Source organism: Bubalus bubalis, chromosome 4, assembly GCF_019923935.1.
Source record: "Bubalus bubalis isolate 160015118507 breed Murrah chromosome 4, NDDB_SH_1, whole genome shotgun sequence".
In the NCBI taxonomy this organism is placed as follows: domain Eukaryota; kingdom Metazoa; phylum Chordata; class Mammalia; order Artiodactyla; family Bovidae; genus Bubalus; species Bubalus bubalis.
The window spans coordinates 72,897,963-72,914,443 of record NC_059160.1 but is presented as its reverse complement, the minus strand read 5'-3'; the positions used below and the strand labels follow the sequence as shown (position 1 = coordinate 72,914,443).

At 38.8% G+C, this 16,481-nt stretch overlaps 1 protein-coding gene across 2 annotated transcripts in view; it reads right to left on the bottom strand.

Moving 5' to 3' along the window:
- The window catches only part of HELB (DNA helicase B), a 61,624-nt gene that overhangs the window by 7,400 nt on the left and 37,743 nt on the right, over positions 1-16,481 (bottom strand). For both annotated transcript variants that reach the window (XM_025285059.3, XM_006066457.4), the window contains exons 7-11: positions 13,282-13,436; positions 6,149-6,230; positions 5,563-5,622; positions 3,814-4,042; positions 2,853-2,996 (exon numbers count right to left, since the gene is read on the bottom strand). In XM_025285059.3, coding sequence (XP_025140844.1) covers positions 2,853-2,996; positions 3,814-4,042; positions 5,563-5,622; positions 6,149-6,230; positions 13,282-13,436 — 670 coding nt within the window. The remainder of the gene's footprint in view (positions 1-2,852; positions 2,997-3,813; positions 4,043-5,562; positions 5,623-6,148; positions 6,231-13,281; positions 13,437-16,481) is intronic.

The window sequence follows — 16,481 nt, the reverse complement described above, 5'->3', positions numbered from 1 at the left end:
AACCCAGCCAGAGTACTCAGATGAATCCCCCAGAGGTGTTCCATTTTATTAATTATCCCAGAATTCCCACTTTCTAACTATGGTGCTAAGTTTAGGTGTCAGAGACCCACAACTGGTTTATAGAAACCCAGCAGTAAACTTCAAACTGCATGCAGTGCTAAAGCTTCCCTAATAAAAGGATTTGAAATGGCTGTATGGGCTTTATGTATGTTACTTATATAACAAAAGCACACACCTGAAATATCCAGTAACAGGACAACAGACAAATAAATATAGGTGAACATATTTATTTTTCTACATCAAGTATCTATATATGTTTCAATATCAAAGATGCTTTACAATATAGCAAAATTTTTTAAAACTGGAGACATATGTATAAAAATGATCACAACCATGTAACACAAAATAAAATTATTCTGATCTAAAAAATACATAGTGAACATAAATACGTAACAAAAACAAGATAAATAAAACAGGAAGGAAAGTCTACCAAAAATTTAACCAGTCTGTTAAACCTATGGATGATTTTTTTTCTTCCACTTTCCATATTTTTCCAACGTTGAACCATTTATTATTGATACGTTTATCAAGATTAAAAAATGGAACGATAAACCTTTGATTTGGGGGTTTAGCCAACCAAGTACTGTATAGGCCAGAAAAATGCCCAATGTCACCAAGTAACTGTGAGAAAACAATTTCAAGAAAACAATATCAAACTGTGGCTATCCTTAATGCCTATGTTTTCAGTGCCAATGTAAACTACGAAAGGGTTAGAACCCTACTCTCTCCCAATGCTCCCACATTCCTCTGCTGAAAGGGGAATTGTGGAGAGACAAAGAACAAGATGAAGCATGTAGAAAATATAGATTTGCACTTAAAAACAAACCCCATACACACCAAACACTTCCACCTTCCTGGACATAGAGAGTTTGAATCAACACTTCAGATCATAAAAGTTTGATAAACATTTCCTTCTAATGCTGCTGAATCTCAGAAATGAATTTAAATGACACTTATTTCTACAAAAGCTAAATACATTTGCCAGACATACAGCACCAACACCCTGCCCTTGTACTTTGTATTGTGTTTTCTTAAACAGGTAAATGTCTACCTAAACTTAGCTGAGTTCTTAAATATCCTATAAGTCTCACTGAGAAAAATTTAACAGCTTCGTAATCAGTCTCCCCGTACCCACATTACTGCAATACACTGTCCTCCAAGCAGCCACATCTGTTAAATGCAAATCCAGTCACATCAGATTTTGCTTAAAACCCATTAATGGCTCCTGGGCTCTCAAAGAAGTCCTAACTCCTTTATATGGCTCCTACAGAACTTCCAGATGTTCAAGCTGGTTTTACAAAAGGCAGAGGAACCACAGATCAAATTGCCAACATCCAATGGATCATCGAAAAAGCAAGAGAGTTCCAGATAAACATCTCTTTCTGCTTTAATGACTATGCCAAAGCCTTTGACTGTGTGGATCACAATAAACTGTGGAAAATTCTGAAAGAGATGGGAATACCAGACTACCTGACCTGCCTCTTGAGAAACCTGTATGCAGGTCAGGAAGAAACAGTTAGAACTGGACATGGAACAACAGATTGCTTCCAAATAGGAAAAGGAATACGTCAAGGCTGTATATTGTCATCCTGCTTATTTAACTTATATGCAGAGTACATCATGAGAAACGCTGGGCTGGAAGAAGCACAAGCTGGAATCAAGATTGCTGGGAGAAATATCAATAACCTCAGATATGCAGATGACACCACCCTTATGGCAGAAAGTGAAGAAGAACTAAAGAGCCTCTTGATGAAAGTTAAAGTGGAGAGTGAAAAAGTTGGCTTAAAGCTCAACATTCAGAAAACTAAGATCATGGCATCCGGTCCCATCACTTCATGGCAGATAGATGGGGAAACAGTGGAAACAGTATATGACTGTTTTTCTGGGCTCCAAAATCACTGCAGATGGTGACTGTAGCCATGAAATTAAGACGCTTACTCCTTGGAAGGAAAGTTATGACCAACCTAGACAGCATATTCAAAAGCAGAGACCTTACTTTGCCAACAAAGGTCCGTCTAGTCAAGGCTATGGTTTTTCCAATGGTCATGTATAGATGTGAGAGGTGGACTGTGAAGAAAGCTGAGCACCGAAGAATCGATGCTTTTGAACTGTGGTGTTGGAGAAGACTCTTGAGAGTCCCTTGGACTGCAAGGAGATACAACCAGTACATTTTAAAGGAGATCAGTCCTGGGAGTTCATTGGAAGGACTGATGCTGAAGTTGAAACTCCAATACTTTGGCCACCTCATGCAAAGAGTTGACTCATTGGAAAAGACCCTGATGCTGGGAAGGATTGGAGGCAGGAGGAAAAGGGGACGACAAAGGATGAAATGGCTGGATGACATCACCGACTTGATGGACATGAGTTTGAGTGAACTCCAGGAGTTGGTGATGGACAGGGAGGCCTAGAGTGCTCGATTCACAGGGTCGCAAAGAGTTGGACATGACTGAGCGACTGAACTGAACTGAAGTAAGAGTGCCATGCCAAGTGACACTGGAGAAAGAGCAAGGGGGAAATTTAGTCCTCCTGGTCCTGATCCCTCTCCCGGGAGACACAGGAAGAAGACCTGCAGAATGAGGCTTTAACTACAATGTCTTAGATCTGGAAAATATAGAGAGCTCTGAAGCAGAACAAGCAAAACGTTAGTGTCTGTACAGTAGTTTCTGTGCTATTGTGTATTTTGTTTACTAATTTTAAAAAATAATAAAAGCAATAAAAATTAGGAAGAAAATAACGCAATGTACTCCATCTTGGCAAGCTATTTAAATCACTTTATAAAAGTCCGCTCTTACCTGAAAAGTATGAATCGTTCTTGCCCATGCATGTTTTATGTGACAATATTGCATTAGTTTTCCAAAATCCACAGTTACTTCCAGGCCAGCCATATTATTAATGGTCAAAAATCTTTTCTTTCCAAAAGTTACATCAGTTTTATCCTGTCACCAAAACAAATAACTGCTCTTTATGTTTTCAAATACATACTCTGCAAAGGTCTATTTGGGATTGAACATAAAATGCAAGCACCTTATGAATAAAATAGCATGAATCATTGTTAAGAATTTCAAAAAGCTTAAAATCTACGCTTGAGCACCAACTGAATACAGACACACCCAAATACTTTAATAAACATAAGTGAAAGTTTTTGGTCATTGAAATTTAACCTTAATTTGACTCTTCGGAGAACAGTCTGTTGCTGTTCTTACTCTGAAGGCTATGCATTTTACTTCTTGCAGTGATTGTGTAAGTCTGCATATTTTTGGCAAAGAGTTCACTTTTCTTTACAAATTTTCAAGAATAAACTTTAACTTTACAAAGGTGTTTATACAATGAGGGAAAATTCAAGGACACCACTTCTATAACTTCTATATTTAAGCAGCAACCAAGGAAATGTTGCTTTGTAAAACATAATAAGTGTGTCACTTTTCCCTTGGTTTTGTTACTTGAGCACTTCAAACTTATTAAAAATTTGTTTTTTCACAAAGTCTCCCAGAAAATGTAAGAGAAAGGAACATTTCCCAACTAATTTTATGAGGCCAGCATTAGTTGGCCTCATAAAATCAGAAAAGATGTCACTGGAAAACTACAAATCAAGATTCCTCATGGATACAAAGCCAAAAATTCTTAATAAAAAATTATGGAAGCAAACTGTCAGCTCTCATATGATTAGATTCTGAATCAATCCTCAGGCAATAAAAAGAAAACCAAATCTATCCCTCATAGGTAAAAAGGTACTATTTTTTTGTTATCACCTACCGCTGTTATAAAAAATATTTCTCCATTGCAGAGTCGAGTACCACTTTCAAAGTCATGCATATTTTTAGCAAAACCAGGAGTACCACCATTAAAGTCTTTACCACTAGCTTTTAATTCATTATTTTGTTGACTGTTGAAGGTATTTTCAGGGAGTAACTCTGAGAGATATGCATTCTTGGTACAACAAATTTTATCACCAACTCCAAATTCAAGTCTATTCTGATGGTTTCTGGGATAGAAAATAAGAATACAGTATGAGAGTTTGGAAAACCTTAATTTCATTTTCTTTATGTACTGACTCCCACTCAGATCTGATCCAGTTCTCACATTAATTTCCACAGACTCTTTACATCACTTTTGGTCTCCAAAGGTCACTAAGAAATCAGGAGGCTCCCACAGTTGTGGTCTGATTACCTACACTCACTGAAGCACCTCAAACTCAAGGACATTTCCCAGCTGACTTTTTTCCAAGCCAGAAATTTTGGCATAAAGGCTGACGTCTGACTTTCCCTTCACATTCCAAAAGTTACCAAAACTCTTACTGACTCTACCTTTTAAGTTCATCCTCTCCTCTCCAATCTCTGTTATCACTACTCCAATTCACGTCTCACACATTTATACATATTTCTATTATAATAATTATGACACTATATCAGAATAGCAGCAAATTGGTAAGTGCTTTAGGAATATTATTTCATTTCACCTTCACTACAACTTTATGAGGGAGATTCTGAGTAAGTATGCTCTTTTACTTACATGGAAAGGTGAAATTACCTGCTCAAGACTGAGACCCAGACTTGATGGCCCCAATCATGTGCTTTTTAACCCTTTGTCGGGGGTACCTATCATGGTTTTTTTTGTCTTTCCTCAATAGACAAGGAGATCCTCTAGTAACTTAAACATTTCCGGATTCTCTGCACTTAATAAATGGTATTATTATTATTAAGTGAAAGTCACTCAGTTGTGTCCAACTCTTTGTGATCCCATGGGGTTGCTACGAGTCGGACACGACTGAGCGACTTCACTTTTACTTTTCACTTTCACGCATTGGAGAAGGAAATAGCAACCCACTCCAGTGTTCTTGCCTGGAGAATCCCAGGGACAGGGGAGCCTAGTGAGCTGCCGTCTATGGGGTCGCAAAGAGTCGGACACGACTGAAGAGACTTAGCAGCAGCAGCAGGACTAATACAATCCATGGAATTCTCGAGGCCAGAATACTGGAGTGGGTAGCCTTTCCCTTCTCCAGGGGATCTTCCCAACCCAGGAATCAAACTGGGGTCTCCTGCATTGCAGGTGGATTCTTTACCAACTGAGCCACAAGGGAAGCCCTATTGATAAATGCAAGAGAAGTTATGTAGCCTGTCCTATGTGTGAACAGCATGGCTTTTCTATTCACTTATTTCCCCAACAGATGTTCACCTAAGGTGCTCTCTGCAGGCATCCTGTTGCTAAGGTTCTTGAATACATTTCACACATATCTAATTTGAAAAACTGCCATAAATTCTCAAAGCTCAATCTGCAGAGGCTAGAGGTAGGAAGCCACAAGGACAATTTTATTCCTTATTTTTCTCATTACACTGATTACCAAAAATTCCTAAGGCTCTATATCATACTTAATTGAAGAGATCAGCTGACTTCACAATGGAGAAAAAAGATTTTTAAATATGCAACTACAATGAAAAACGTCAATGATAAACTACAATGATAAACAAACAAAAGTACAGTGAATTCAGGAAGCACTGTCCTCACTTGATTAGATGTCCTGTGTAGTGCTTGCAACAGCAGGCGTTGATCACGTCACAGTCCTGCCTGCAACACAGGAAAATGCAAGGGTCACTTTAATGGAATCTCTTTTGCATAGATTTCTATTACCAACAATTATGATATATGGGGTTCTATCAAAAGTTTCCAGAACTTTCCTCAGGAAAAGGTATTTAGTAATTTTGATTTAAATGTAAGTATTTCTTCCATTCAGATTTTCTATAAGTTACCAAATATAATATTTGGTACAAAGAGCCCTCTTTCGGGAATTCTCTGGTGGTCCAGTGGTTGGGACTCAGTACTCTCACTGCCATGGGCCTGGGTTCTATCCCTAGTCAGGGATTTAATATCCCACAAATTGTGCAGTGTGACCAATAAATGAATGAACATGTGAATGAACAGGCCTCTTTAAAAGCTGCCTTCTGCTGGGTCTACCAAAGAAATACCTCAAAATAAGAGAGGATTCACAGTGATGAACTACTCGAGTCTCCCATTTCAATAGCATCTAGATTAATAAGGTATGAAATTTAAAAGCTGCACTTTTAAAAACAATAAAATATTGTAAAGGCTTTACCTTCTAAATGCAATAAATTGTGATGTTTTCACGTCTTCTAGGTCCTTTTCTTTGAGTAAAGTACTAACTGCAGAATATAAATCTGATAATTGGAGAAAAAGGTTAACACAGAAAAGCACTGAATTATAACATTGTTTCAATCAATCAGTTCAGTCCCTGAGTCATGTGGGACTCTCTCTGACCCCATGGACTGCAGCACATCAGGCTTCCCTGTCCATCACCAACTCCTGGTGCTTACTCAAACTCATGTCCATTGAGTCAGTAATACAATCCAACCATCTTATCCTCTGTCGTCCCCTTCTCCTCCCACCTTCAATCTTTCCCAGCATCAGGGTCTTTTCCAATGAGTCAGTTCTTCCCATCAGATGGCCAAAGTATTGGAGTTTCGGCTTCAGCATCAGTCCTTACAATGAATATTCAGGACTGATTTCCTTTGGATGGACTGGTTGGATCTCCTTGCAGTCCAAGGGACTCTCAAGAGTCTTCTCCAACACCACAGTTCAAAAGCATCAATTCTTCATCACTCAGCTTTCTTTATAGTCCAACTCTCACATCCATACATGACTACTGGAAAAACCATAGCTTTGACTAGACAGACCTTTGTTGGCAAAGTAAGGTCTCTGCTTTTTAATATGCTGTCTAGGTTGGTCATAACTTTTTTTCCAAGGAGCAAGCATCTTTGAATTTCATGACTGCAGTCACCATCTGCAGTGATTTTGGAGCCCAAGAAAATAAAATCTCACTGTTTCCAGTGTTTCCCCATCTATTTGCCATGAAGTGATGGGACCAGATGCCATGATCTTAGTTTTCTGAATGTTGAGTTTTAATCCAACTTTCTCTCTCTCCTCTTTCACTTTCATCAAGAGGCTCTTTAGCTCTTCTTTGCTTTCTGCCATAAGGGTAGTGTCATCTGCATATATGAGGTTATTGATATTTCTCCTGGGAATCTTGATTCTAGCTTGTGCTTCATCCAGCCCACATTTCGAATGATGTACTCTGCATATAAGTTAAATAAGCAGGGTGACAATATATAGCCTTGATGTACTCCTTTTCCTATTTGGAACCATCCTGTTGTTCCATGTCCATTTCTAACCTTTATTTCTTGATATTTGCATACAGATTTCTCCGGAGGCAGGTTAGGTGGTCTGGTATTCCCATCTCTTTAAAAATTTTCCATAATTTGTTGTCAGGTTGGATGGCATCACTGACTCAGTGGACATGGGTTTGGGTGAACTCTGGGAGTTGGTGATGGACAGGGAGCCCTGGCGTGCTGCGATTCATGGGGTCACAAAGAGTCGGACACGACTGAGTGACTGAACTGAACTGAACACAGTCAAGAGCTTTGGCATAGTCAATAAAGCAGTAGTAGATGTTTTTCTGGAACTCTCTTGCTTTTTTGATGATCCAGTGGATGTTGGCAATTTGATCTCTGGTTCCTCTGCCTTTACTAAATCAGGCTTAAACATCTGGAAATTCACGGTTCACATACAGTTGAAGCCTAGCTTGGAGAATTTTGAGCATTGCTTTGCTAGTGTGTGAGATGAGTGCAATTGTGCAGTAGTTTGAACATTTTTTGGCATTGTCCTTCTTTGGGACTGGAATGAAAACTGACCTTTTTCAGTCCTGTGGCCACTGCTGAGTTTTCCAAATTTGCTGGCATATTGAGTGCAGCACTTTCACAGCATCATGTTTTAGGATTTGAAACAGCTCAACTGGAATTCCATCGCCTCCACTAGCTTTGTTGGTAGTGACCTTCCTAAGGCCCACTTGACTTCACATTCCAGGATGTCTGGCTCTAGGTGAATGATCACACCATCATGGTTATCTGGGTCATGAAGATCTTTTTTGTACAGTTCTTCTGTGTGTTCTTTCCACCTCTTGTTAACATCTTCTGCTTCTGTTAGGTCCATACCATTTCAGTCCTTTATTGTGCCCATCTTTGCATGAAATGTTCCCTTGGTATCTCTAATTTTCTTGAAGAGATCTCTAGTCTTTCCCATTCTATTGTTTTCCTCTATTTCTTTGCACTGATCACTGAGGAAGGCTTTCTTATCTTTCTTTGCAATTCTTTGGAATGCTGCATTCAAATGGGTATATCTTTCCTTTTCTCCTTTGCCTTTTGCTTCTCTTCTTTTCTCAGCTATTTGTAAGGCCCTCTCAGACAACCATTTTGCCTTTTGGCATTTCTTTTTCTTGGGGATGGTTTTGATCACTGGCTCCTGTACAATGTCACAAACCTCTGTCTGTAGTTCTTCAGGCACTCTATCAGATCTAATCCCTTGAATCTAGTTCTCACTTCCACTGTATAATTATAAGGGATTTGATTTAGGTCATACCTGAATGGTCTAATGGTTTAAGTCTGAATTTGGCAATAAGGAATTCATGATCTGAGCCACAGTTAGCTCCTGGTCTTATTTTTGCTGACTGTATAGAGCTTCTCCATCTTTGGCTGCAAAGTATATAATCAATCTGATTTCAGTATTGACCATCTGGTGATGTCCACGTGTAGAATCTTCTCTTGTGTTGTTGGAAGACGGTGTTTGCTATGATCAGAGTGTTCTCTTGGCAAAACCCTGTTTGCCTTTGACCTGCTTCATTTTGTACTACAAGGTCAAATTTGCCTGTTACTCCAGGTATCTCTTGACTTCCTACTTTTGCATTCCACTCTCCTATAATGAAAAGGACATCTTTTTTGGGTGTTAGTTCTAGGAGGTCTTCATAGAACCATTCCTGGTTGGAGCATAGACTTGGATTACTGTGATATTGAATGGCTTGCCTTGGAAACGAACAGAGATCATTCTGTCGTTTTTGAGACTGCGTCCAAGTACTATATTTCCGACTCTTTGGTTGACTATGAGAGCTATTCCATTTCTTCTAAGGGATTCCTGCCCACAGTAGTGATATAATGGTCATCTGACTTAAATTCACCCATCCCAGTCCATTTTAGTTCGCTGATTCCTAAAATGTCAATGTTCACTTTTGCCATATCCTGTTTAATCACTTCCAATTTGCTTTGAATCATGAACCTAACATTCCAGAGTCCTATGCAATATTGCTCTTTACAGCACTGGACTTTACTTCTATCAGCAGTCACATCCACAACTAGGTGTTGTTTTTGCTTTGGTTCCATCCTTTCATTCTTTCTGGAGTTATTTCTCCACTGATCTCCAGTAGCATATTGGGCACCTACCGACCTGGGGAGTTCATCTGTCAGTGTCCTATCTTTTTGCCTTTTCATACTGTTCAATGGGTTCTCCAGGCAAGAATACGGAAGTGGTTTGCCATTCCCTCCTCCAGTGGACCACTTTTTGTCAGAACTCTCCACCCTTGTCCGTCTTGGGCTGCCCCACATGGCATGGCTCACAGTTTCAGTGAGTTAGACAAGGCTGTGGTCCATGTGATCAGTTTGATTAGTTTCCTATGACTGTGGTTTTCATTCTGTCTGCCCTCTGGTGGATACGAAAAACAGGCTTGTGGAAGCTTCCTGATGGGAGAGACTGACTGAGGGCAAACTCATTCAGAATTCCTGCTGAGGGGTCTCATCAAATGGGATACAGGTTCACCATGGGAGCATCAACCTTATTTGCTTCATCAGCCAGAACAAAAGAAAACAGAATGAAGGCAGTGTTCCAGACATTCTTTCATAACCACTAGCCCAGACAGCTCCTAATTTGTAGTATTATCACTGAATATTTATCGATGGTTTGTGAATGCTAAATTTAAAGTATGAGCAAGAGGACAAAATATGTAACAGAATTATTAATATATGACTTCTGTTTTAAGCTCTGGTGGCACTAGTGGTCATCAGTTATAGTTTGAGAATCTATATGCATCTGTGATTTGATCTTTAATTCAATCATCACAATATGCATATAATGCACGTATTATTATACCCAGAGCTGACATTTAGCTGATACAGACCTGTATAAAATAGGGAGATATTTCTATAATATCTAGACTAGAGAACAGCTACTCCCCAAACACCTCAAAGCCCTCCCTCACACCCCAACCATGTGGTTCCCTCCTCCAGAATCCCTAGATCTCCCCATGATTCAACAGCTAACAGGTTAACCCTGACACAGGAAGGGCATCTATTCCAATAATGACCAGACTCTGCCAGCTATTAAATAGTTTAACTCTCACCACTGACTACACCCTTGCTACAAAAGTGAAACTGAGGCCCTTGGAAGTAAAAGAAGTTTTCCAGCAGGGTAGGGTGGCTAGCCTCCCTCTTTTAGCGCTCAGATCACTGACAGTGATAATGTCCACTTACAACTTGTCCTTCCTCACAGCCTGAGAAGCTGGCTTCCTCTCATCTGTCTTAGCAATGTTACAAATCAGGAAACATTTCTCAGGAAAGAGAGAAGATATAAAAATTGGGGAAAAAACATTTCAGGCTTTTAGGTCTTTCCCTCATAGATAAATCAAAAGGGAATGAAAAAGCCCAGTACTTGTAAGCCTTGCTCTAGGAAGACTGAATTAGTTGCTCATGGAGCCCTTCATTTTTCAGATAAAGAAAGGGTTATCAGTAAAACATGGCCAACACTCAGCCTACCTCCAGCCAAGCCCTGCTTGCAAAGGTCTCCCAGAACCCTGTTTTCTTTCACATGTACAGGATCATGCTGTTCTGCTCCCTGATTTGTTCACTCTCCCTACATCTTCCAGATCAATATACACACTGTATTTCCTTGATTCTAAGATATCCATTTTTTCTCACATTTTAACATCATTGGAATTCCAGCCCAGCTACGAAGCCTGTCTCAGGGCTTTGTATCTTGCAATAATAGGAATAACTGGGTAATTTATTAAGAAATACTTATTACTTAAGTGTTAAGTAATAATACTTAATTATTCATGAAAAAGTACTATATGCCTCTCTAAGGAGTATTTATTCAATTCTCTTAAAGAGACTCATTTTCCAGCTGAAGTTTATAATTAAGATAGAGAAACAGCATCAGCTAAGCTCTGCTACCATTCTGAAACTTTTTTTTTAAGAACATTCTCATTAATGTAAAGAATGGGTGCCAGAAATAAAACTAAACTTATTTCAAGTAGATCTAAATGGAATAGCAGAGAAAGAAAGTTTCTTAACCATAGCTGTCTCATTTTCTTCAATTGTACTGATATCTACTATGTACTGATATATAACTACTATATATCTACTATGAACTAAGCTGTGGTGAGGATAAACATTATCTAAATTATTCACAAAATGTGGAATAAAAAACAAGCCAAAAAACAATACACAGCTTATAATCCAATTTATATAAAACTAAATTGGTCTGTGTATGCATGGCAACCCACTCCACTATTCTTGCCAGGAGAATCCCACAGACAGGGCAGCCTGGCAGGCTACAGTCCATAGGGTTGCACAGAGTCGGACACGACTGAAGTGACTTAGCACATACACATGGATCTAATTAAGTTTTATAAAGATAAACACCAAGTTCTTCCTATGGATGTAACTTTTATGAGAGTTGACTCAGGGGAAGAGGAGTGGGAATGATTAAAGGAAATATTAACTTTTATTTCAAATGCTTCTGTATCATTTGACTTCTGTTAAGGAATATAAATGATTTCTATAATTAAAAAAAAACCACCAAGAACACATTTATAGAATCCGATTATTACATGATCTCATTTAAAAAAAGAATATTGTAACATGTGAATGAACACTAACCCAAGGGAACTGAGATGGGACACACACAGAGGAGGAAAGGCTTACAGATAAAGTTGGATGTCAATGAATGTCACAAGCCGAGTGAAAGCTGCCAAGTAAGAAGCACGTAATTTGAAGAACTGTGGCAACTACAATAAATTCTCAATAATAACCATTTAAATCTTTGCCAATTCAATTTTGACTAAACCACTACACTATTTTTAAAAGCTTGCTAAGCAAGTTTATAATATAAAGATTCAAAGGTATAATCTATTTAAATAAATTCATTTGGAGTAATAATTTAATATCTATTATTTACAAAAAAATAATATTTACATGATCCAACCAGTCCATTCTAAAGGAGATCAGTCCTGGGTGTTCATTGGAAGGACTGATGTTGAAGCTGAAACTCCAATACTTTGGCCACCTGATGTGAAGAGCTGACTCGTTTGAAAAGACCCTGATGCTGGGAAAGATTGACGGCAGGAGAAGAAGGGGACGACAGAGGATAAGAAGGTTGGATGGCATCACCGACTCAAAGGACATGAGTTTGAGTAAACTCCTGGAGTTGGTGATGGACAGGGAGGCCTGGCGTGCTGCAGTCCATGGGGTCGACAAGAGTCAGACACAAAGAGTCGGACCGAACTGATTTACAAAAAGATAACATTTACATAGCTCCTCAAAACTGACAAATGCCCTCAACCTTCACAACTGTTCCATGCTGTCGCTGTGACCCCCTTTTTACCAATGTTGGAGTGATGAGACACGAGTCATACACACAGGGAGAAGAGTCCCTTGTCCCATGCATTTTCTCAATCCTATCACGCTGTTACCCTAATACTAATTAGAAGTGATGTTTGTCCATTTTATTAGAAACAGGACTGTTAGGAACTCAGCTTAGCAACAGTTTGACAGCCATTACTTTGGTTTCACAAATGTCCTCAAAACAACAAATGTTTCCAATTGCTGTAAAAAAAAAAAAAGCTTCATTCACTAAGAATAAACTTGGGATTACTGGGGCTTTTGCTTTATTGTAAACTAATCATCTTCAGCCCTGGGTCAGGAAGATTCCCTGGAGGAGGAAATGGCAACCCACTCCAGTATTCTCGCCTAGAGAATCCCATGGGCAGAGGAAGCCTGGCAGGCTACAGTCCATGGGGGTCACAAAGAGTCAGACATAACTGAGCAACTGAGCACAGCACAGCAAACTAATCATCTACATCCACTTATGTACTCAACAAATATTTACTAAGTCCTTTAGTATGCATAAGCTTACTTCTTTACAAAATTTGAAAGTAATCTGCTTTTGATGATTAATAAATTTATTAAATTAATACATTAATTTATTTTCAGTGCCTAATGTTTTACTAGCAATATTTATATTACTGTCAAATAAAATTATAAGTAGTTATTTAATAACTGAATTATAAAACTGAAATATTTAACCCTATATAACATAAAAGTTTTTACTTACAAGACTGATGATTACTTTTTGAGGACTGAGAACTGGCATCTTCTTCTGGAAGTCTGACAAAAATAAATGATTTATCTTGTACTGAGACAGGGAATGTCAGATTATCAGAGATATTCAACTCTGCATCAAATGTTGGAAACTGGCATCTTGAGATTCTTAAACAAAGATAAAATAATACACCAAGAACATTAGCATCCAAAAATGTGTCTTCACATATGAGCAGAGATAATGTCATTATAATAATATCTGTGAATAGGTTATAAACAGGGTGAAAAGGCCACCCGTACGTGCATTATAAATACTAAATGAGTTTCAAAACAGACTTAGCCAAGACCACAATGCTACATTTATCCATCAGTCCCCTACTCCTAGCACATTTAAAGTATTAGAAAAAATTTACCAAGCAACATTCTGAGAATTTGATCTACTTTTCTCCAAACCACAAAAGAACCACACAAGGTAGGTATTATCCTCATTTCATAGATAAAGCAGCATGATGCTTAGTTAACTACAGTGGGGATGTCCAAGATCACAGAGGTGGAAAGCAGAAGAGCTAGGATGGAAATTTGGACCCAATGGGCTTCATATTTCTTTCTATTTAAATTAATTTAGACTCTTTGGGGGCTTTTCCATACATATACATTACACTCTTTCTTTTCTCCTTTCTTCTATTATATATCATATCTATGGGCTCATCTTCTCAACTGAACCAAGTATCAGCATCTTCTCTTTGCTGCTATTCCCTTCTCAATCATTTTTTATTCTTGTACACCCCAAGATGAGCAAGCCGTAACAGAAAACATAGTAAGGGCCAGTGGCATGATCACACTCGAGTCCCTCCTTGGCTATTTGTTAGAAAACTGACTCCCCGTAAAGACCGACCTCAGCCTAGCTATCAAAGGTCTAACCCTCCTGTGCGTCATCTTCAACCCTTCCCAAAATGGTGGGAAGAGAAGGAAGAGAGAGGAGAAGGCTGGCCCTGCTGAACTATCCCAGGTTTAACTTGGGGTGCTGAGAATCACCATGGATTTCCTGTTCTGCTTCTGACCCAGGACATGTAACACTTCTATCTCTGTTCATGGTATCACTGGGACTCATCTGTCTTTAATCACTTGGTGATGATGACCAAGAAGAAATGATGAAAGGAACACAGCTCAAAGGATATTGAAAAGTTACTAAAAGGAATTCCTAAGTTTCAGAGAAAATTGAGTTCTAAGACATCTAATGTGCTTCATATTCTTCCAAAGATTTCTAGACTTTAAAATGACCAATCGTCTACCAATATTCCAAAACCAAGGTTGCCTTTATGTAGGGGCAGAAGAGTTACAGGTAAAGAATATTACACATCAACTACATTATTTTTCTCACTGTCTCAATATGAATCTATATCATCTACACTATTCCTATCCATTCTTTCTCTACCTCTCTATTCTCTCCAGGGTAGACAGGGACAGGGAGATAGTTCTTGCTGACATCCAAGCAAGAAAATGTTTAGACAACAAAAACAGCATCTTGTAGTCTAATGCAATATCCTGTCCTGCTGTATATCTGAACCAGACAGCTACTGCAAAGACCTCCATATAAGCTATCAAGTTTTCCATCTATCATTAAAGAAATAGGAACTCTTCTGACAGAAAACAAATCATCATAAAGAAAGTACTCTTAAAAAAAAAAAAGTACTTCTTTGAGCAAAATCTACCTTCCAATTTAATTTTACATTAATTAGTAAGTCATTTTTGGTCCTCAAGTACAGTCAAAAATCTAGTTCCAGATTCTAAGCGCCAGATGGATACATACCAGGTCCAATGGCAGGACAGAGGTACAAAAAATGTTGTGCAAAGAAGACCTAAGACTTCTTTGGTGACTTCTAGCATGAAATGAAGTTTCATGCTAAATTTGTAATCATAGCAACAGTTCAGGACCCCTACTGTATTTTTACGCCAATCAACTATAATCCTCTGCCACTCAGCTGATTGCCCCATGATCCCAAGAATTCCCTAAGCAACGGCTAGTGATAAAGTAGAAACAAAAATAATGCCATGCAGATACAGAAATAAACGATGCACTACAGCCAATGAACCAAAAATAATGCCATGCAGATACAGAAATAAAGGATGCACTACAGCCAATAAAAGGAAAATGAAACCAGAAAAAAAAAAAAAAATAGAAAAAAATAGCAACTTGTACGAGTTGGAAACAAAGATAAATTGTGGTCCACAGAATAAAACAGTTTCTTAATATTCTGTAGCCCCATCACATCTATTACAGAGGATTACTCTAAAGGCTTATGCAAAGATTACGGGAACAGAAGGATTCTTTCCTGCTCTTAAAGTCATATGCCACAGGTACCACCAGGATTCATCGAGGAGTAAAACATCTTTTTATGCTTTGGGTTCTCCCCTTATAAAAATTACAGGGAATGTATTCCCCAGTTGGCCCTTGAACTCTAATGAACTCATTTCCAATTCTCTGTTCCCCTTGGGTTTATTCTGGTGTCTAAGCTTGATGCAATTTTATTTCACAAATATACTTTTAAAATGAAGAAAACATATTTATTCTTAAACTTCAACAACAATTTCAGTTCAGTTCAGTTCAGTCGCTCAGTCGTGTCCGACTCTTTGCGACCCCAAGAATTGCAGTACGCCAGGCCTCCCTGTCCATCACCAACCCCCGGAGTTCACTCAAACTCACGTCCATTGAGTCAGTGATGCCATCCAGCCATCTTATCTTCTGTCGTCCCCTTTTCCTCCTGCCCCCAATCCCTCCCAGCATCAGAGTCTTTTCCAATGAGTCAACTCTTCGTATGAGGTGCCCAAAGTACTGGAGTTTTAGCTTTAGCATCATTCCTTCCAAAGAAATCCCAGGGCTGATCTCCTTCAGAATGGACTGTTTGGATCTCCTTGCAGTCCAAGGGACTCTCAAGAGTCTTCTCCAACACCACAGTTCAAAAGCATCAATTCTTCAGCACTCAGCTTTCTTCACAGTCCAACTCTCATATCCATACATGACCACTGGAAAAACCATAACCTTGACTAGACGGACCTTTGTTGGCAAAGTAATGTCTCTGCTTTTCAATATGCTATCTAGGTTGGTCATAACTTTCCTTCCAAGGAGTAAGCGTCTTTTAATTTCATGGCTGCAGTCACCATCTGCAGTGATTTTGGACCCCAAAAAAATACAGTCTGACACTGTTCCACTGT